This window comes from Colias croceus, chromosome 10, assembly GCF_905220415.1.
Source record: "Colias croceus chromosome 10, ilColCroc2.1".
In the NCBI taxonomy this organism is placed as follows: Eukaryota; Metazoa; Arthropoda; class Insecta; order Lepidoptera; family Pieridae; genus Colias; species Colias croceus.
In genome coordinates, this window is record NC_059546.1 from 1,995,244 (window position 1) to 2,017,542 (window position 22,299).

At 29.9% G+C, this 22,299-nt stretch overlaps 1 protein-coding gene across 2 annotated transcripts; it reads right to left on the reverse strand.

Moving 5' to 3' along the window:
* Positions 1–353: 353 nt before the first annotated feature.
* Positions 354–21,709, reverse strand: LOC123694995 (neuropeptide CCHamide-1). 2 transcript variants are annotated; one of them, XM_045640668.1, is made up of 8 exons: positions 21,677–21,709; positions 14,826–14,939; positions 9,302–9,379; positions 5,349–5,384; positions 2,573–2,661; positions 2,070–2,158; positions 1,578–1,692; positions 354–645 (listed from the first exon to the last, which is right to left on the reverse strand). In XM_045640668.1, the coding sequence occupies exons 2-8, from the start codon at positions 14,923–14,925 to the stop codon at positions 622–624; spliced, it is 531 nt and encodes a 176-aa protein (XP_045496624.1). In that variant the 5' UTR covers positions 14,926–14,939; positions 21,677–21,709; the 3' UTR covers positions 354–621. The 2 variants fall into 2 exon arrangements, with proteins under 2 accessions (XP_045496624.1, XP_045496625.1); XM_045640669.1 differs by lacking the exon at positions 9,302–9,379.
* Between the last annotated feature and the right edge of the window lie 590 nt (positions 21,710–22,299).

Here is a 22,299-nt window from a genome sequence, read left to right on the forward strand (position 1 = left end):
TTACAGCACAGTCCCTTTCGAAATTACTCAAATCTTTCAGTTTAAATGTTATTTGAAAACAGTATCACTAGAGGTACATTATAAAACAAAGAAACTTTCTCTGTCCCTATGTCCCTTTGTATGCTTAAATCTTTAAAACTACACAACGGATTTTCATGCGGTTTTTTTAATAGATGGAGTGATTCAAGAGGAAGATTTTAGTATATAATTTATTAGGTTTTAGACAAAGCGGGCGAAGCTGTGGGCGGTAAGCTAGTATTAAAATAAGTGAGATTTGTGTATCAAGAAGGTAATATAAAAAAAAGAATTAAACAAAACGAAAAAAAAAACTGCATTACAATTAATTTGCCTTTATTTTACAGATTTCCTATTTAACACCAACAATGAAGTATATTAATTTTATATCCGTACTTATACATATATGTATTATATTTGAGCTACTATATTTCTATATTTTCCAACAGAGACATTTGAAGTATAGTTCGTATATAAATATGTTTTCAGAAATCTTATACTATATGATACAGACAGTCAATTGTAACCCAGCCCTACAACTGACGGTGATGATAAAAGAGTATTCGTATAAATAAGATGTAGTAACTCTTCAGTCGATTGTGTAGCTTAGTGGTCTTGTGAGGCAACTCGCTGAAACAAAAAAATCTCAATTAAAGACACGTCACAAACTACGAAATAAAACACTTTAAAAAGTTCTTAGTTAGAATACTACACAATATTATAATATTAGTGTTGTCACCATACTCCTCCGAAACGGCTTTATAGATTTTTATGCGTTTTATGTGTGTGTAGGTTGAATTGGTATTTTTAATTTAAGGGCGTAATTAGAGACCTATATCTATACTAATATTATAAAGCTGAAGAGTTTGTTTGTTTGAACGCGCTAATCTCGGGAACTACTGGTCCGACTGGAACATTTATCGAGGAAGGCTATATATCATCACGCTACGACTAACGGGAGAGGAGTCACGGGGGTGAAACCGCGCGGAGCAGCTAGTTAAATATAAAATGGAAACATCATTGTGACAAAAACATTATCGAACTGTGGTATGGACCCACCTAATATGGATAATCGACCACAAAGATAGATAGAATGTAGTAGCTCAATGTGGAGTATTTCTTTAAAAGAAGATAAGTACCTGTGTTATAGGTACATAGTTATTTGTTATGACCTTTTAAAATGTCGTGTGCTGTAAAGAAGAAAATTGAGCTTTGGTGCAATAGGTATGTGGGTTTAATCGCACGGGATTACTCCCACAGATAAGAAATGTTATAATGTCATATCCTAGAATACTATCCAATTGTTCAATTTATTATAGTGTTAAGAAGTTATAGACTTTAACGACGAAGCTCTTTTTAACCAACTTCAAAAAAGGAGGTTCTCAATTCGACTGTTTTGAGTATGTTTCGTCAAAACTTTCGACTGGGTAAACCGATTTTGACGATTTTTTTTATTTGAAAGCAAGTGCCTTCCGTTGGTCTCATTTAATTTTTTTCCAGTTCTGACCATTTAATTAATTGTGTGTGAATTTTTTGTTCAAACGCAATAGTATGGAACATACCATTATCTGCCATAGTTTCATTTTTGTGAGTAAATCGTCGTCCAACATCGGTTTGGCTTCAGGTAACTTTGATGCTGCGTCCAAGTTTTGTAGTGGTAGCTCTTCACTGTCTTTTCTGGAAAAGAGAAAGCAGAGAATTTATAATAAAACTATCTGTTGTCGAAACTAAGTTATTATTTCCTAATTCTAACTGATTTTTAGGAGGAATTCGCATATCGGCAGGTATGGTCGATAGAAAAAAAAAAAATTAAAATTAAATAAATACTTGATTACTAGGCAAAATTTGCACGATCAGAGTACCCCCTTCAAACAAAAAAAAACAACCTTGATACTTTACAAGTGAAGCTTCATTTATATAAGAGAGAATAAATACTGCCTTCAAACAAAAAAAGCTTGAGACTTATTTAAGTGAAGCTTTCTCAAACTGTCATTTATTACAACGCCATCTATTGTTCACACGAATAACTATTATACTGAAAAAGGAAAACTTACAGAGGGCTGTTCGCCGACGAGTCGTCTATAACCACCCGGAAGATGTCGTCAGCGTCGTCGTGTTTCACTTCGAAATTGTTGGTGTTGTGCTATAAAATGATAATGTTTATTTACATAGATGTCTCTGACTCTAAACTTTTTAACCGACTATACTCTACAAAAAGGAAAACGATTGTCATCAATTCGAAAAAGTTATTATTAACATAACTTTTGAATGGGTGAATTGGGGTGAACCGATTTTGCTTTGGATTTGGTTACATTTTTTCGGGTCGGTCTATTTCTGACAATTTAAAGGCAGTTTAGTATTTTAAATAAAACTAATAATTTGTCATAGTTTGTACTGTTTGTTACTACTATTTATGCCTGTTAACTATTTTACAAACGTTTGTTTACAAATGTAGAATGAATTATGGAATATAGAGAATTATTGCATTTTAATAATACTTATGTACAATTGTTCCTTATATCTGAATAAAGTTGATAACAAAAAACAAAAAAATTACCATTTCATTATTAGCCATACGACGTAACATCCTTGTGATGAACCAATCAGGAGCCGACGCGGGCGGCTTCCCAGATCGTTTGCCGTGTGCTGAAAATTAAGATGTTTAATTAATTTTCTATTTATGCCTTATTTATTATATTATAAATAGACAAACTTATGGTCTGGTAGTTAATACTTTGAGGGGAAATTTGTTTGAAAACGAAGTGATCTTTTAGCTCTATGACATTTTTGTAGAATTTCGGAAACAAAATTATAGTTATCCCGCCAAAAATATTCATAAATTTATGGAAATGTTATGCTATGTAGTATGTTATTTATGTATGTGTAATAATGATTAGGAATTTGTTTTATTTCGCATCTCTGAGTCTCTTCATTGTGAATAAATTATAATTGCGTGAATCTTCGATTGAGTAGACCGTACACATGAAACATACAATTTTTATTTATTTTCTATCAATATTAATCAACACAATTAAGTACGTGATGTATTTACATTGTATATATTATATTATTTAATAAGTTCCGTGAAATAATATCACTTTGCAGAAAACTCGTCAAAATAATCATATTAATTCACATAATTACGTGGGGTGAAATATAAAAAAGTATTCCCTAAAGACCATTTAAGTCCGTTACAAAGTTTCAAGTCTATCATTATCTAGCTTTCTAATAAAAAGTTTTAAAATAATCAACATTCAGTTTTATTAATGGTCACATTCCTTTTTTTTTCTCACTATTTGGATTTGATGAAAAACGATATTTCCTTTTGGTACACGTAAAATATAAATCTTACAAAGTAACAATATAATACGTCTTAATATTGATTGATATACAAACCTTAATCAAATCAATTCAATTTAGAAATCGCCTTTCGTTTTTTTAATCCCATATTTCCTAGCTTACAATATGACCCTACTTCTTGGCATACCGTTAAATTTTCTGTTCTGTATTTGGGTTATTAACCTTTACCATAATAAAAAGGCAATTTACAATATTCATATGTAATCTTAGGATTAACGGGTGTTGTATTTAATTCATTAGCCATAATATTCATACGTGGCACATTTTGGCGGGAAACGCTTAGACGTGTTCGAAATAATTTGAAATGATGAGATTATAATGTCCGCCATGATTAAAAATGAATCAGGTAAATGTCAATTAAGGTGTTTTTATAAATAAACTCATTACATAATATTAAGATTTCCTTATCTATACTAATATTATAAGGCTGAAGAGTTTGTTAGTTTGTTTGTTTGACTGAACGCGCTAATCTAAGGAAGTAGGTACCTACTGGTCCGATTTGAAAAATTCTTTCGGTGTTAGATAGCTCATTTATCGAGGAAGGCTACGCTACGACCAACAAGAATGGAGCCACGGGGGTGGAACCGTGCGGAGCAGCTAGTTTATTATAATAAAACATATTTTATATGATATGATTTGTGTAAAAAACATCAGTATAAAAAATATTGCGTTCAGGTAATCGTTTTACATTGGGCGGGAGAATTTCGAAACTGTTTCATTGGTTTAAGTAGTATTGAAGTTTTAATATAAAATCCAAAAATATTTATCCAAGACTTTTATATAAAAAAAACAAGAAAAATAAATAGCGTCTGCTTTTTACAAAAGCTAGTACTAGTACTGTACCTAGTACCTACAAATGTTTTGTGAAATTTTCCTAATATCGGTTATGAATGAAAATGTTTTCCATGAAATATCAGAAATGGAAATACGTTTCGTTTAGAAATTAGAACTTAACAATAGACAATGAAGAATCTTCGCATCATTTGGAAAACGTAGAAATTGTAATTAGGCTCGATTGATATTGGGATTTTTTAGCTTTATTTTCGAACTGTGGGTTTTAAGAAATAGCAGATTGAATGATTAACAGCAATACAATATTAGCAATTAAGTATGATTAAACATACCTACATAATTTGACATTAATTAGATTTATAAAGTGGAAAAAATGAAAAAAAAAAATGCGAAAAAGATAGAACACTTTAGGTAAAATAATTTGTCATTTTTTTATTTGTTAATTAAAAAAAGAAAAGCATAAGTAGATAGAGAAAAAGATTGAACACTTTAATGTGTTGTTGTGTTATAGTAAATCAATAAAATATTGGTTTTAAATGGACAATATGCTGATTGATTAAACTAAGTGTAGATATTGTTTTTACTTAAATAAACAACTTTATTTATAACAAAGTTCCATTGCATTCGTATGGGAAAATGCAGTTGTCCCTGTCATGTCGATTTATGAGTTATTTATCAAAGTAATCGTCGATGTAATCTATTGTAGGCAATAAACTTAATGCCTTAATCTGCAATGATAATGATTGCTATATTTTTTGTGTCAACACTGTCTTTTGATAAGCTCTTTATTTGCTTTTACTGCGCAGGTGACGAAAATTTATAAAAATTAACACCTGTACTGTACATACTGTTATATATTAGAAATAATTATCTAGAAGGAGAAGGCAAAACAAATATTTATTAATAAAGAACAAGAAGATTGAAAGATCGTAAAATATACTAATATTATAAAGCTGAAGAGTTTGTTTGTTTGTTTGTTTGTTTGAACGCGCTAATCTCAGGAACTACTGGTCCGATTTGAAAAATTCTTTCGGTTTTACATAGCTCATTTACCGAGGAAGGCTATAGGCATATATCATCACGCTACCGCCAACAGGAACGGAGCCACGCGGGTGATACCGCGGGGCACGGCTAGTTAATAATATTATTACAACTAGTAAGCATTAATATCTATAACTCACCTCCCCAACAAGAATGTCCGTAGCTTAAACAGGATCCTGAAATAATAAGAATTCAGTTTTAAAAGCGTGTCATGAAAGCTTCAGCTATAGTAATAACATACTATATCTTCAAGTATTTCTGTAAGATTTGAATAAAATATAAACATATTACTTATGCTTAAAACATTACACAAATAGTGATTCAGTATTTCTTTCATATATAGAATTTATACAATTAAATAGGGACTAAGTAATTTATGAAATTAGCTTCTAGTTCCGTTTGCATTTGCTACGCCCGACCGAATTTTTTGTACGTTTTATTTGCCCTGACGATAATAAATACAATACTTTCCGAATTTGGTAGAGTCATTATACTCCAAAATACATTACGATATTCATTTTTATTCACTTATTAGCTGTGTTTTCTAAAATGTCATCAATTAGGTAGTATCCTAGTTCCATTGGAGTCGAATCCAACTCATAAATCATTAAAATTCGTTCCGCCAATTTTGAGTTATAAGTGCATTAAATAACACTAAGTACTTTAAAAAACGTTTCAGCCGATCCAAAGTAATAATTGTAACTAACATTATGTATTCAAACACCCCACATTGTTTGTTCTCTCTATATTATTGCCTATTATCATTGATATAATATTACTACGTATGGAGGAGACACCACGAACAAAATCTGTGCGCCATTTTTTTGCTCTAACTAAGTTTTAAAAATTATTTTCTAGAGTACTTACCGATGAAAGTCATTCCTTTGCACTTTTCCGTATTATTTGTATTATTTGTGCAATATCGTAACACACACGAAGGCATATTGGATGCGTTTCACTTTAATCCATTGAGCCCCGAGCGGCCCGATCGGTCCACGACACAATAGATTTTCTATTGTGTCTGTGATTCCGGGGGCTGAGTTATTAAAACAAATAAAAAATGAGCGTGCAGTTAAGCCATATGGCTTATGGTGAGCGGAACATAAGTGATGTAGGCGGTGTCGTCTCCATAATATGTATATCTCAATGCCTATTATTAGATTATTAGTCATCGCACAGCCACAAGGCACTCCACTGCATTAGATCATAAAACGCATGCACTAGGAATGGCTTCTATCCTTTATCTAATAAGCGAAGACATTAACCTATCACTTTGATGTATCGTATAGCGATCGATGTGTTTTGATGAAAACAAGATAGGTTTGTTTCAACATAGTTTGTGTTAACAAGTTGTAGAAAGCTGAGAAGTAAAATTATAATTTATTAAATTATTTCTTCTCTTTACTTTTCTCTAAATACGTACAGTAGATAGTTGATAAAATAACGCTGACAATTCAACTCGTATAGTAGTAACGAGATTCATAAAGAATTTAAGTTGATTACGATGATTACAAATCCATCAGGTATTTAGAAAGCATCGTAATAACATTTATAAGATTCAATAGATTCCTATAAATAATTAGCCCTTAAGTGAACCCTTAGGTTAACCATTAAGGGTTAACCAAATTAAGAGTTATAAAAACGTTATACTCCTTTTTCGGGACAAGTATAAGCACCGTAAAATGTGTAGTTCAATTAAAAAAGTGTAATTAATATTTCGTCAGATTGTGACCTACCTATTGTGGCCATTTTTTTATTCAAATAACTTCAACTAATTTCAGTTCTAAATCTTCGTGTATTTCGGGAAAGATTTGTAGGTATGTATTTGTGAATTTTGTATTTTTGACTGTGTGACAGTATTCGATAAAGTCAAAAACTACGCGACCATTTTTCTGAAATAAAAAGGTAAGGGTAGAGTCATTTGATTTTCAATACTCGAGAAGTTAAATTTAAAATGATAATTCCTGAGTACCTTTAGTTATACATATTAACATCTACTTAACATTATATTAGTTATATATATTAACAATAGCTTTAACATCTACGTAACTTGTCATACCGCAAACAAGTGAACCCATAAAATAACTCTAGTTTCAAAAGAACAACTAAAGGCGTTATCTTGAAATAATTGAACAAAATAAATAAAACGCATGACAGTTTCCACTCATGTGGTTTAAACGCCTTTGCATATTGTGTTGAAAGAATTGCATTCAAAGTGTTAACCGCTTGGGAAATTTTTATTCTTCACATTGTTTATGGATCTTTAGTATTGTATTAGATGAAGTGGGATGAATGAGATACGGATAATTGTGTTGTGTTATTTATAAATTTTAGAATTTATAGCAGTTTTATTTAAATTTGTTTAGCGATTTATTAACGTTCCTACGACTGACTTGACGGGGTTATAAGATAATGCGTACCTAATTTTATTTTCAGAATATTATTATATTCCAAAAATCCAATATGCCGCAAATGAAGATCGTCGAAAAATTTACATTACACCTTGCATTACACTCAAAATGTGAATTAAAAAAAAATTAAAATTATGTTGTCACTACAAAATTTGATGCAATGTATACTATGCAATGCAATGTAAGTATATAAACTAGATTTCCGCCCGCGGCTTTGCCCGCGTTTGCAAAGGAAAACCCGCATAGATCCCGTTCCCGTGGGATTTCCTGGATAAAAACTATTCTATGTGTTAATCCAAGTTACCCTCTATATGTGTGCTAAATTTCATTGTAATCGATTCAGTAGTTCTTACGTGAAAGAGTAACAAACATCCATACATTCATACAAACTTTCGCCTTTATAATATATATTATATATAAGAAATATTAGATTAAACAATAAGATTAATGTAGGATACAGTAATATAATTTCCATACATTAATATATTATGTGCATAAATAAGCATCACTGTGTTTATTAGTTTTCAACACAATTGGAAAACTAAATTGAGTGTTATAATTCTCTATGGTAATCAGATCATTTCAAAATTTAAATCGGCATTATCATAGCTTTTGGTTGTCCGGAAGCTCATATAATAAGTACCTACACATTTCATATTCTGAACTAAAATTTTTTATGTATCTAGGTAGTGTAAAGCTCGGAGCTATTTTAATAATAATACACGTAAATAATGAGTTTCCTAATAATTTTTACCTAGTTTTCAAACTATCTCTATCTCGATAGCCGAACTATTCTCAGGTTTAGATACAAAAGTGTGTTTATATTTCTCTATATGTATGATGGTTTTCGTGTGTATTTAAAGTTATATTTCACCTGACAAAACAATATAATATGCTATAATACAACTAACCATTAAAAAGTTAAATAAAAAAGTTTTTAAATACATTGTGTAATTTACTTCAATGTTTAACTAGAAACTAGCCTTGGCAGTGCACTTCGAATAATTCAATTTTAAGAGCTTTATTTAATTTTCCCAGAATCATTCACAACAAGGCTAGCTGGTTCCGTGAAAATATTACACTATTTTATGAAATGCAAACGCATGCATATTTATAATTGCCTGACCGATGGTTGAAATGATAATAACCCTGTGTACAAGCTTGAAAAAACTACAAGCGTAGTGTAATGAATAATAGAGGCAGCATTTGTTTCGCCCTCTATTCAAACTACAGTGCAATGCGTTAACTACACTGTGCTAGAGACACGAGGCTCCGGAAAGAACAGCTACAAGGAACAGACATACACGAATATAAAACAATTAAACAGATTAACAAAAACATAAAAGATTACATACTTACCATTGGAAGTAAAATGATTTCTTTCAAGAATGAATTTCGAACAAATAACAGGAAAAAGAGCGATAAAGTATATGAGATACATTTGTCCAGAAACATGAGTTACGAGAAAGAACATGAGCTAAGATAGGAAAAAGATCAAGATACATGAGATGAACAACCATGAGCTAAGTCATGAAACATAAGACAATATACATGAGCCAAAACAACAAACAAGTCAACATACATGAAGTGAGAGTCAAGAACCATGAGCCAAGTCAAGAAACATGAGTATACGTGAGCCAAGTCAGGTAACATGAGCCAAGTGTAACAGCACAGTTTCATACCTCCGCGTTGGCTGCGCCATCCGTTGATTTTCTGAATTAGATGGGACGACTTGCTACCTCTATTATTAATTCTTTGTTCTGTGAACCAAAATATAACATAATTATACAGATAGAGTTAAATTTGAAGAAATATTCAAAATGAGATCCATTATCACGCGAATGTAAAATTTTAAGTTAGGTATAAATCATATCAACTTCATAATCATAATGTTTGTGCATCAAAACACAAACGTAGCTTAGCAGATAAGCTTATCCAAAGGTTTGATATTAACTCTCGATTTTTCTAGAAGTTAATTTTGACATAAAAAAAGTTACGCTTTATTATTATTATTCCAAACGTATTCGGACGCTTTTGACGAAATTTGTGGTGAAAGATACAATTTACATACATACACATTTAAACTAAATGATGGTTGTATAATTAAAAATACAAACTCCTGTTAGCCAAAAATTTTTATCGAGAAACAATTTCATAAGTGCAACATAACATTTGAATTTAACCATCACAAAAAGTAGCTTTTCAAGTAATAAGCAAAAATGGCCACTTGCCTGATCTCGCAATATGACGAGAACTTGAAAATAATAAACATCGTTATGAGCAAGACGTCAAGCGGTTTAACGTCTGTTTAAACGTTTATTGAGTGGAAACTAGAATTGGCTTATTTGAAAGCCGATTACGTTAGAAATATGGACTTGTAGGAAATAACATTGCATTATGGAATGTCATTGCTCTTAGGATTTTAAAACTTGTTGAGTTTTTATTATTGTTTTATTTTAGGAATAGCGTTTTAAAATTTCTATTATTGTTCAAATTTGATATTTATAGAAGGTAAGTAGCAAGTAGGTCTATGGTAAGGGTTCATATTGTGATATTATTTTTAATTTATTATCTCGTAAATACCTAGCTCACAAGGCATTCATTTTGGAACAATTATTGGAGGGCAAGATAGAGTACATATTCTTCTTCAATTCTGAAGCTCTATGTTTAAGTATTTGCTATAATATAACAGCTTTATACATAAAACAATATCTTTTCTTTTCTTTCCATCTTCCTAAATCACAATTTTGTATACTCTGTGTAAACGTCACTTTACAATATTAAAAGAACAAATGTAAGGTCGTATACACAAATCCCTCCGTGTGTAATGAACCCATTACGTCGCACGTTCGTGTAGACCTACCTCAATACGTTTAGAAATATTTGTGGAAATGGCAATTACCATGAAGTTCGCGATTATTTTTAACACGTTTTACTGGTATGTTTTTATGTAACCGATTTATTTAGACTCGATATAAGGCTATTTAAAACCTGCAAAACAGACAGATTTCCACAGAACTATATCGAAGTTCTGTGCAGATTTCATTAAAACATTCAATATATTAGGATAAATTATACTTACCTATCAATAAATGTAATAAAAAACATTTAGTTGTTAATTGGAGTCAATTTTACAGTAAAAATAAACTAGGATTAAAAGATAAACCAAGTTAGATTAAACCGTTAAATTAATTACAGCACGATACATATTTGTCCGCTCGTAAAGTGGTGAGGGCCAATCATATTAGACTTTAACGGCGACATAAAATATCACTCAAATATTAGCCAGCGTTAAACGGGGTGATTTATTTCTAATTCATACTATATGAATTAAATTTAATAGATATAAATATTGTATTCATACACTATGTTGTTTTAAATCGAATGAAAGTACATAATTACGCTTTTGGAAGTTATTGAATTTCCCGCCTAAAACTTTTTTTTAATCATCTGTCAAACGTAAGGGCTGGCAGTCCATCAATATAATTACTCCAACAAAGAAAAATAAACAATATGATAGAATTAATTATTATTATCTAATAATAAATAAATATTTGTAAGAATAGACAGTTCTATACATATTAAATAATATAAGTAACAAAACTATGAATAATTTAAAGCTCAGGCGAATAAAAAAAAAATGTTGCAATCTTAGAATAATGTGTCATTATTCTAAGGTTCCAATATTTTTCAAAACCACAGATAACAGACTCGCATTAAATAATAAAGTTGAACGTCACCATGAAAAGTTTCATTTTATGTCGTGATTTAAAACCGTTTTACTATCATAGCAGGATAGTTGACCTTTCAGCTGATTCAACTATCGAGAAGGATGTTCCATGTTTTCCTTACAGATGTTTTATTAAAATTTGAATTACGATAACAGTAATATGAATGTTTTTATTGAATTAAGTATAGGTACTATACCTACATAACATAGTCCACAAAGATCCGTTACAAAAGTTAGGTGAATATTATTGATAAAAATTGTATGTGTCGAAGGTATCATTTCATTTATATTTTATCGAAATAAAATAAAAATAATGTGTGTAAAAAGCAGAAATAGTAAATTTAGCTTAGAATGCTTTTTAAATAAAATATGTTTTAGTATTTTTTTGTGAAATTATAGAGTCCTATTCATCTTATGTGTCAATAAATAAAATTCAAGTACGTACTTATATTATGTTGATAATGTTAACATTAGAGCCTTTTATCTAATCTATTTATATCCAGCTAAGGTACAGCATCAATTTATTATAAAAATAAATCAAAGAACTAACTTCCATACTATTTTATCTATTCTAATATTATAAAGCTGAAGAGTTCGTTTGTTTGTTTGTTTGAACGCGCTAATCTCAGGAACTACTTGTCCGATTAGATAAATTATTTCGGTGTTCGATAGTCCATTTATCGAGGAAGTCTATATAGGTATAGGGTATATATTATCACGCTAAAACCAACCGAAACGTGAAAACGCGTAGCACAGCTAGTAAGAAATAAAACTAAATTATGTCTACACGTGTTAGATAATAAAAACTAATAAAACAATTTCCCATAATTGAATCTGTATTTCGTTGGAAATCAGAGAACGTCAAATAAAACACAAAGTTACCTAGTCGTTCCCAAATCGAAGGTTCCCTTGTCAAAACAATACAACTAGTTATAAGTTGATAATGTGTTTACATGTGTACGTGATTATTTTTAAATATCCCTAAAAGATAAGGTGCTAAATTCGTAGAATACAGTTTCATTGACGTCACGTAGTTTGTTACTAAAAATTAAACACCTCGTATTATTATGTTAAATCTTAGCTTTAGTTAGATAATTTGAGAGTTGATTTACTTAATTGCAAAAATGAGAAAAAATCATATTAAAATAATCTTAATTCTTTGCTATTTATCTCGTTTTCAGCTTAATTTTAAAGTCTACCTTTGCGTCATTAGGTACTTTGATATGATACTTAGTTTACGCAAAATCGTAAATACTAAATTTGCACAACGTGATTCTGAAAAATAATTTATGGTCTATAGGATTGTGCAATTTACATGGTATATTATTTCATGCAGTGTACCTACTTATTTTGTCTTGAAGTGAACTTTTCTATAAAATCGTGACACATTTCAGATTTTCCCAAAACGGTGAAAAGGAAAGTCGAAATACCGAATTGTATCAAATAGAGGTGGATTAACAATGGAAAAATATAATTAGAACATTATGAAATTGCCTTCCAGAATTGTAAAGACTAATGGATATTATGTCTGATAAAAACGGATTACGAAATATGTTGACTCCGTTATATGTCTCCATTATATTATGTCAACTATGATATTAAAACACATCTGCAGGGTGTAATCGCTAAGGGTGCACAGGCGATTATTCCGTAACTATTGAAGATATCAAAAAACTTTAAACTGATATCGAAAACCCTTTACCTAATGAGTAAAATAACAATTATTACTTTTTAAAAATAAAACGGGAAATATCCAAAAATTTTACATCAATCTCAATTTAGTATGATCTATGTATCCCAAATATGTTATATGAAAAATTCATTTAGAAACTGGAAATAGAGCTTGATGTGGAATACAATAGTATTCCAAAACGAGGACGTCACGTCGAACATTTCGCCGTCCCCGGAGAATAAAATGATAATCGCCATTACCATAGTTTTATTGTTATACGATATTTGAAGCCTACGTAGCTTAATACATCTATACAATTTTTTTTGTATTTTTTCTCCTGTTATCCACAAAGTTATAGGATATTACAATTGTATTCACTGCTTTTTCCCAGAACATATTCGTACTAGAAAAAAAAGATAGTAATATGATAGTGAAAAAGTTTCTTCACTCTTTATGTGGTAATAACTTTTACAATAATATTCTCGGAAAAAAGAAACGGCGAAATAATGACGAACGCCTATTATCATTTTATTCTCGTAAAAATATGTTTTGGCGCCATTCGTATGATCATGTACATTATGATCACGATGTAGATCAGGAAGACTGATTTTAATTATTTTTTAGTGTCTTCATTTTTTATGTAATAATAGTTGATTACTCTAATATTGTTTAAAAAAAAACCAGAATAAAAGTTCATTGGATATTATCCATTAATGCATATGTCCAATATAAACGAGAATAAAATGATAAGTGTGTATTAGTAAATTTACATTTCAGTCAAATGCTACTAACTTTTTAAATTTTAATTATCTTCAGTTCTCTTAAAGTTATTAAAAATATTTTGAAACATAATAAAAGGTTAAAAAATTAGCTACCACTGAGCCTTTTTTATATCTCTACGTCTATTGCTTTGCGAGTTATAGACAATTATCGGTTTTTTATTTCTCCTGAAAAGTTGTGTTTTTGCTGTTATCATTTTATTCTCCGGGGACGGCGATTTGCTTTGAACACAAAATGTATGGGAAATTAAATGTATGGGAGTGAATAATGTAACTTTTTTGGATACTACCCGTTTTATTTTTAAAAAGTTATTAATGTCATTTTACTCATTAGGTTATGTACTTGCGATATAAGTTTAAAGTTTTTATTATATCTGTAATACTTATGAAATAATCGCCAGTGCACACGTAACGTTTACACCCTGTATACTTATTAATTTCAAAATAAACTCAAGTTTAACTCTAATTTCAAACTATTTTTTTACATATTCACAGTAATATTTTAATGTATGTTAATCAGCAACTGTTTCGTAGAAAGATAATATTATTACAGTTCCATTTCCAGCTTAGGAAAACTGTATGTTATTTGCAGTAAATTAACATTATAAGAACTATTCCTAGCCGAATAGAACTTATTTAAAAATACTTTTTGGCTTATAGCTATTATAGCCTTTTTTTAGCTAGCAAACAGTAATACGGATAGAGCTTTTTAAATAATTCGTATAATTTATTCAATATTGTTTTCATGTTTCGTTAAAAAGTGACATAATGTACTTTGCTACTATTAAAATGTACGTATCTAATGTTTGAAAAACAAATTTCTGCAATATATTGAAAAAAAAAAACAATCTAAGAATTCAACCTTCTTTTATGAACCTTTTTGAATAGTGCACAGTAAAAAAAAGAACATAAACGTCATCTTCGTTTCGCGCCAAAATTTTGACATTCAATTTTATTTTTATTTTTTTCATCACCAAGGATACACTAGTGATTAGTCTCCCAGTCGTAATCTTATAAGTACAAACCTGTTGCGCCCTCAGTGAGGCAGACGATCAGTAGAATGATTAGTAAGGCCGTGGCAGACGCGCTGGGGAGGCATGACTTGGGGGATTTCTGTTTCTGCATTGCTGCTTTTTTGTCTGTAACAAAACTATAATTGTAGGTAATATAGAGAAAAAGTTCTGATAATGGAATGGGTAGAACTTATTACTTAATTGGAAAATTATGACGCAAAAGAAGAATCTAGGAAGAAGTAGATAGAGCAGAGAAATTTAGTATTGGATGTATATGGAGAAAAGTAACTCTGTTTGAAATGTTAATTAAATTTTATTAGAAAAGAAGGTGTAGTTACCACTTTATATGCCCAGTTTAACGTACGTATAAGAAATTTGCATGTGCTGTAGGCGTATGCAAACTGCAAATGATGTCTCATTTTCAAGTTAATTATAACATTACACCGAAATTTAATCTGCTGTAATAGGGTATTACAGCAGATTTTACCGGTATTGTTTATAATTCAAATTATTGTTATGACAAGGTCCAAGTCAGTACAATTATAAAGTAAACAATCTTCTGTAAATACCGAATAAGCAATCTTTGATTTTATAAGCAGATTGTTTTGAATAAAAATAATAATAACGCTGGGTTTGGGCCGCTTTTAGAATAATAAACTTCTAATTTTGAGATATCTATTTGATTTTAATTTTAATGATCATTGTTACTATGGAAATTATTTATTATTATATTAAACGATACGTCTGATCTTTGGCTAATCTATATAATAAAAATGAATCGCCGAATGTGTACTAACGGCTGAACCAATTTCGTTAATTCTTTTTTTATAATATTCCTTGAAGTAACTACGAGGATGGTTTTTATGAAGAAAAAGACGTAAACACCACGGGCGAAGTCTGGGCGGACCGCTAGTAAACAAAACTTTATATTGATCTAGATTTCTCTCAAATTGAAGCGATTTTGGCAGTTATTTTAAGACATGTTAGCAAACAGTTTATAACATAGAATAACAACAACCATGTAAAGTTGTGGGTTGGAGCTTATGTTTTCTTAAACAAAATAACATTAATATTGGAATAGATAATCCAGGATAGCTCACTGAACACTGGTGTTGCGATGACTGCGTCACAAACTATATTAAAAAAATAAAAAAAACAACGAGGTGATGTTTTTATTTTTTTTTTATGATTTAATATTCCAAAGACCCCATGATCTAGATGTTATTATTCGAGTTCGTTTAATAATAAAAACTTTCTGTTCGCGTATCAAATTATTGTCAATTTTTTTAAGTAAACAAATGCCCTTTTTTTTCTCCCATACTATTCATGTAATGATAACATTTGAATCATTTTCACAAGCAGTTAACGGTTATAATATTACTGTTATTAAAAAAAAAAACTTAATTATTTTATGTAGTTACGGTATGTTAGCATTTAGAGGTCAAATAATTCTCAACAGTTAGCAGAAAATAAGTTTCCGTCATCTTATTGTTTCCAAGATGCATAAAGGTTTTTAATCGCATCCCATCTTGGATATGCAACGACTGCGATATCTCAGTGTTAAGTTATAAGCGATTTCGTTTTTGTAGCTATATACAAAAAAAAAAATCTTTATTATTACATAAACATTTGGTAGATAATACAATGCACTAATCTCCACACTAGGATTCCCTGTGTTGTGGAGAATAGTCTCTTCCAGCTTACGTCTATTTACACAGTTTATACAGAGGTAAATTCTTAACTACGAAAATACATACAATATGCTAGTTGAATAAATTTCTGCGAGTGAATGAGATAGGATGGATGTCTTGAGTGAGTTTGTAGAATTATTTTAATGGTCTGAGGAAGTTTTCCGTGTGTTCGTAGTCCAAACCACAAAGGAAATTTTTTACATGTTTTTTGCATTGCCTCTTGGTCAGGGGTAGGAGGTTAGTTGCTAAATTTAGTTTTTCGTAAATAAAAGTAATAATATTTTATATATAGTTTTATTTTATAGCCATTATTTAACATTAATATTAGTTTCTTTTTATATTATAAGAGGAGAAAATCATCTTTAAAATTGGGTATAGATAATAACAGATAATATATATTATATATTATAATACATTTATGAAGATAAAACAACTTAATTTGGTAAGTTAATACTTTTAATTCTCGTTTTTATTGTGTCGACGTATAAATTTCTTATATAGTTCAAACATATTTGTGACCGGAAAACAATAAAAAATACAGCATCCCAAGGCTTAATGACAGGCAGTAAAATTTCAGTTATTACTTAGGAAATAGGAAGGGAAATGTCTGCGTTATAGTTTTTATCACATCTTCTCTATTTACCACCGATAGATTAATATGGAATAACAAGTCATCAATGTTCTCGGTATATACTAAATCATTCATTATCATTAAAAAAAAATAACCGACGTTTAAAAAAAGAGCACGTGTGCTGAGCTCACGTGGCAGAAGTGAAACTTCTTTGGCAAGATTCAATGATACTAAAATCGTCGCCTTACTCCATGACGTGACGGTATTGCAATGACGCGACCATAAAATTTTACTCTCATCACGCCTAAAGAAGCTTCACTTCAAAAGTCGGAAACATAGCAAAAACCTATGATAAATTAGGTAAATTATTTAGTCTAACCACTGCTATATTTTTTAAGCGTGCCACAGACTAAAAATGACAGCTATTTAAAACAAATGCCATGACCAGAAGTAACAGGTCGTATTTAAAAAAAATGCCATGACCAAAGTGACAGGTCATATTTTAAACAAAGTCGCTCACAACTGGCGCCGCAGCACGCACAAAGGAACAACATTTATACAGACCAAGACAGACAAAGCGTTCGCATGTCTTCACTGACAGTCTATTTCGCATAGAAAAGAATCGTTGCGTGTTTTTTCTGCATTTCTATAAACGCCAGATCAAATAAATGGACAGAATAAAGGATTAGCGGAATTTGTACACAAATCGTGCGTTGTTTAAAGGTTAAATAAAATTTGTTGTATGTATTTGTTTTTCACACGCGTGAATTTATTTTAATATCGAAAAATCTACTAGATACTAACGACAATATTAAAATTTTATGAAACAATAATTAAATTAGAAATGTAATTAATCGTAGAGTTAGTTGTGTTAACAAAACATCGTCACCATCATTAAATGTTTATAATTAATGTACTTTAAATAGATCAACTGCTTAACAACCGGATATATGATACTTATCATTATCATCATCATCACTACATAGTATAAAACAAAGTCGCTTTCTCTGTCCCTATGTCTCTTTGTATGCTTAATTCTTTAAAACTACGCAACGGATTTTGATGCGGTTTTTTTAATAGATAGAGTGATTCAAGAGTAAGGTTTTAGTATATAATTTATTAGGTTTAGGTCAAAGCGGGCAAAGCCGCGGGCGGTAAGCTAGTTATAATTTATACTGCTTTCCGAAACGGTGGTAAAGATTAAAAATATGTAATGGCGATTCGAAAATGGTTCTAGAAGAAGCCTAATTGAATAAATTTAGTTTGAGTTTGAGATTGTAATTAACAAAGATGTAATAGATTGATAATTTAAATGTTTTAAGTACCTACCTACGTTCAACAAAATTGGCTACGATTTGGAATACAGATAGTTTAATTATCTTGAAAAAATTGCTAGAAAATTAATTATCATGAAACAGTACTTACTATTGATTCGTCAACGATTCTAAAGTATTTTAAACTATTGTATACTACAATAATGAGTACGAGAATTATTTAATGAATTAAATTATTATTCGTTTTCTTCTTGGTTTATACAATAGATTAATCATTCCATGTAATTATTTTGATGCTGTTGTAATAGTTTAAGTTTTATATACGTTTGTCCTAAGCGTTTGTCATACAAGATTTAAAAATAAATTAAATAAAAAGCAATGACTTAAGAAAACTTGAATAAAGCGGCTTATGTCTTATTAAGCTTTCTTATTTACCTTTCGTAATTCCTGAAACTCCTACATAGCATAAACACTATCAGATTTTAGTTTAAAAGAAGAATATTTTTATGATATTTATAAGTTTCACATAGATAATCTGATAAATTTTAAGTGATAAAAATAAGGAAGTATAGCGAAATGAGTTAATATTGATGAATTTTTAAACAATAGATTATTTTTATTCGAGGCTGGGTTTGAACCCAGGTCTTTAACCAGAAGGCTTTTGAATTTATTTTGTAAGATTCAAAAAAATAATACAATACATAATAACTTTTATAAACTGTTTATTCGTGTTTGATTTACAAATTTGTTAAAAAAAAGTATTTTCATCCATCCTCATCCATTAATTCCATTTTTACGTTCCCGTGAGTAAAATAAAAAATCGTATGCAATGGAAATTGAATAAATTTGAAATATTGTCATCGATGTGAGTGTAGCCTTTGTTTATCTATACTAATATTATAAAGCTGAAGAGTTTGTTTGTTTCAACGCGCTAATCTTAGCAACTACTGGTCCGATATGAAAAATTTCGGTGTTAGATAGCCCATTTATCGAGGAAGGCTATATATCATTATGCTAAGACCAACAGCAGCGCAGCCACGCGGGTGAAACCGTGGAGCGCAGCTAGTGTGTTTTTATATTATGTTTACTAGCTGTCCCGGAAAACGTTGTTCTGCTTTACTCTTATCACTTAGGGGTATGAAAAATAGATGTTGGCTGATTCTCAGACCTACCCGATATGCACAGAAAATTTCATGAGAATCGGGCCAGCCAATATATCAGAGATATATTTACGAAAGAGAAATTCCCTCCTTTTTAGTGGAGGAAGTAACTGATATTGTTAAGTTTTCATTTGATTACGGGTGAAATAATGATTCTCTTTCTGTTAAATTGCTGTATTCAGATTCATTTACAAAAAAGTTCAATGTTATTGGATTTATTTAAGTAAATAAAACTCAAATAAAAACTTATAATCACAGGAAAAGAGCTGCTCCTGGCATGTTTTTGTGTGATCGGGGTTTTTGTCAACTTTAAATAGGATTTGTTGTACTAATTTATACAAATAGGTAAAAAACAACTAAAACAATATTTAGGTATTCTAATTGACTGTTAAATTTGTGGAATTTATTAAGATTTTCCTTGACCTCCAATTTTTTACTTTGGTACATCATCTTTTACACGATCATAGTAAAAGTAATTTTAATGGATCGAGACATTTTTAGTTTTTATAAAACAACTAGCCTTCCGCCCCGGCTTCGCCGGTGGTACATATTTCGCAATAAAAGGTAGCCTATGTTCTTTCTCAGGGTCTAAAGATTGTCTGTGCCAAATTTTATCAAAATCGGTTGAGAGGTTTAAGCGGAAAAGCGTAACAGAGACAGACAGAGAGTTACTTTCGCATTTATAATATTAGTAGGGATTATACCGAAATTACAAAATTAATGTATCTTAATAACTTGAAGATACCATCTTATTCATTTAATTATTTATAACATGTTTCTACCTAACTGTTTTTTAAACTCGATTGAGAATAACTAAAAACTATGGCTAATAATACTCCATACAGTTTTATATAAAGTTTCTAAATATATAACTCTTTTTATTGTTTGTTATTATATTAACTCCATTACTAAGGATACGAAAATGTATGTGAAATTATTTTCGCTCTTTTACGAGAACGTTTCAAACGATATTTTTTATATCTGAAGATAGAAAATAGATATAAGTAAGGTATAATAAAGAACAATGAATATAAATTCGTAACTCTATACAGGGTGTAATCGTTAAGTGTGCACAGGCGATTTTTCCGTAACTATTACAGATAACAAAAAACTTTAAACTAATATCAAAAGTACTTAACCTAATGAGTAAAATGGTCGTAATAAATTTTTAAAAATAAAACGAGAAATATCCAAAAATGTTACATTAAACTGACTTTCGATTTCAGTTTAAAGTTTTTTGGTATCTGCAAAAGTTACGGAATAATCGCTTGTGCACACTTAACGATTACACCCTGTATAGGGTTCATAGACAATTGAGGAAATATAACTTTTATATAAACTAGTAGCTGAAATAGACTTTTTCATTTATATTTCAACAATAGTAGGCCATTTCTGTAGAAATCCTTTAATTTTTATTTATGACATTTTTAATTTATTATTAATTCTTGGAACGTTAGCATTTAGTATGGATATTATTTTCATCAAGAACTTTCCAATTTTTTGCAAATTCACAATATTTAAGATTTTTCTTTTAGTTCAAATTAAAATTATTTTAATAATGTATTCATTGTATAATAAGGCATAGTTATCTACTTTAACTTTGAAAGGATATATTTATAATGTAAAAGCTATAAAGAAACCGGTCCTTAATAATAAATAAAAAGAAATATTAAAATTAAAGGTATTTAAAAAAATTCTGGAACGTGTCTGCAAGATTTATGCATAGATCCAACTATATAACTATATTAACTCGTTTATTCTAGTTTATATATTTTTTTTAATAATTGTAATAAAAATACATTTACAAGATTATCTATTCAAACGTTTATTAACTTTGTTTTACAGAATTTGTTAAAAACTTTACAATTACAAATAAGACGTAGAGCGAGCTTTTAAAGTTTTGTATAATATTATTAATTGGATTTATAGTTATGATTTTAGTATAAAGTAGTCTACATAATTAAATTCATTATTGTTAAAAATCAATACAATTTATATTAAAAAAACCTAAATTACGTACAGAAACTTTTTAAAACAGATCTGAAATCTAGCAAAAGTTTACCAAACAACTCATTTATTGAAACAATTATTTAAGCATTAGAACCACAAAATTCAATTTATTTTTACAATAATATATAAAGCTATACATAATTAAAAAAACACGTACAAACTCACGGCAAGCAGGCAGCACTGATCGCGACGCACAGGTGTCTAGGCGGTGGAGTCGAACTCGCTCGCTTATATACCTACTCAACGCACCGACGTACTTATGTAATAATATATTCCCTTTTTTTATGGGGACATTTTTTTTGTAGTTCGGCTCATTATTTTTTTTATTGTAGTAGTAGGTCCAATGATGTGATGTCAAAACGAAGTAGTAAGGACTTAAGAATTAATGTAAATTTACAAATCGGTTAATATGCAAGTATAACTAATTAACATTATTTATTTCGGACTTTTATATTAATAGATTTTAAAACTTTTTTACTACTTCATAAAATATTCATAATCTGTAATGAACATTGCAGTTCCTAATTAGATTGTATCTAACAAAGGTATTATTGTCAATTGTTCCGCGAGATTAATTTTTATTTGTAAACTATTTACAAAAGTTTTAGAATATGATCTAGCTTACCGCCCGCGGCTTCGCCCGCTTTGTCTCAAACCTAATAAATTATACACTAAAACCTTCCCATCCCACTCTATGTATTAAAAAAAACCGCGTCAAAATCCGTTCCGTAGTTTTAAAGATTTAAGCATACAAAGGGACATAGGGACAGGAAAAGCGAC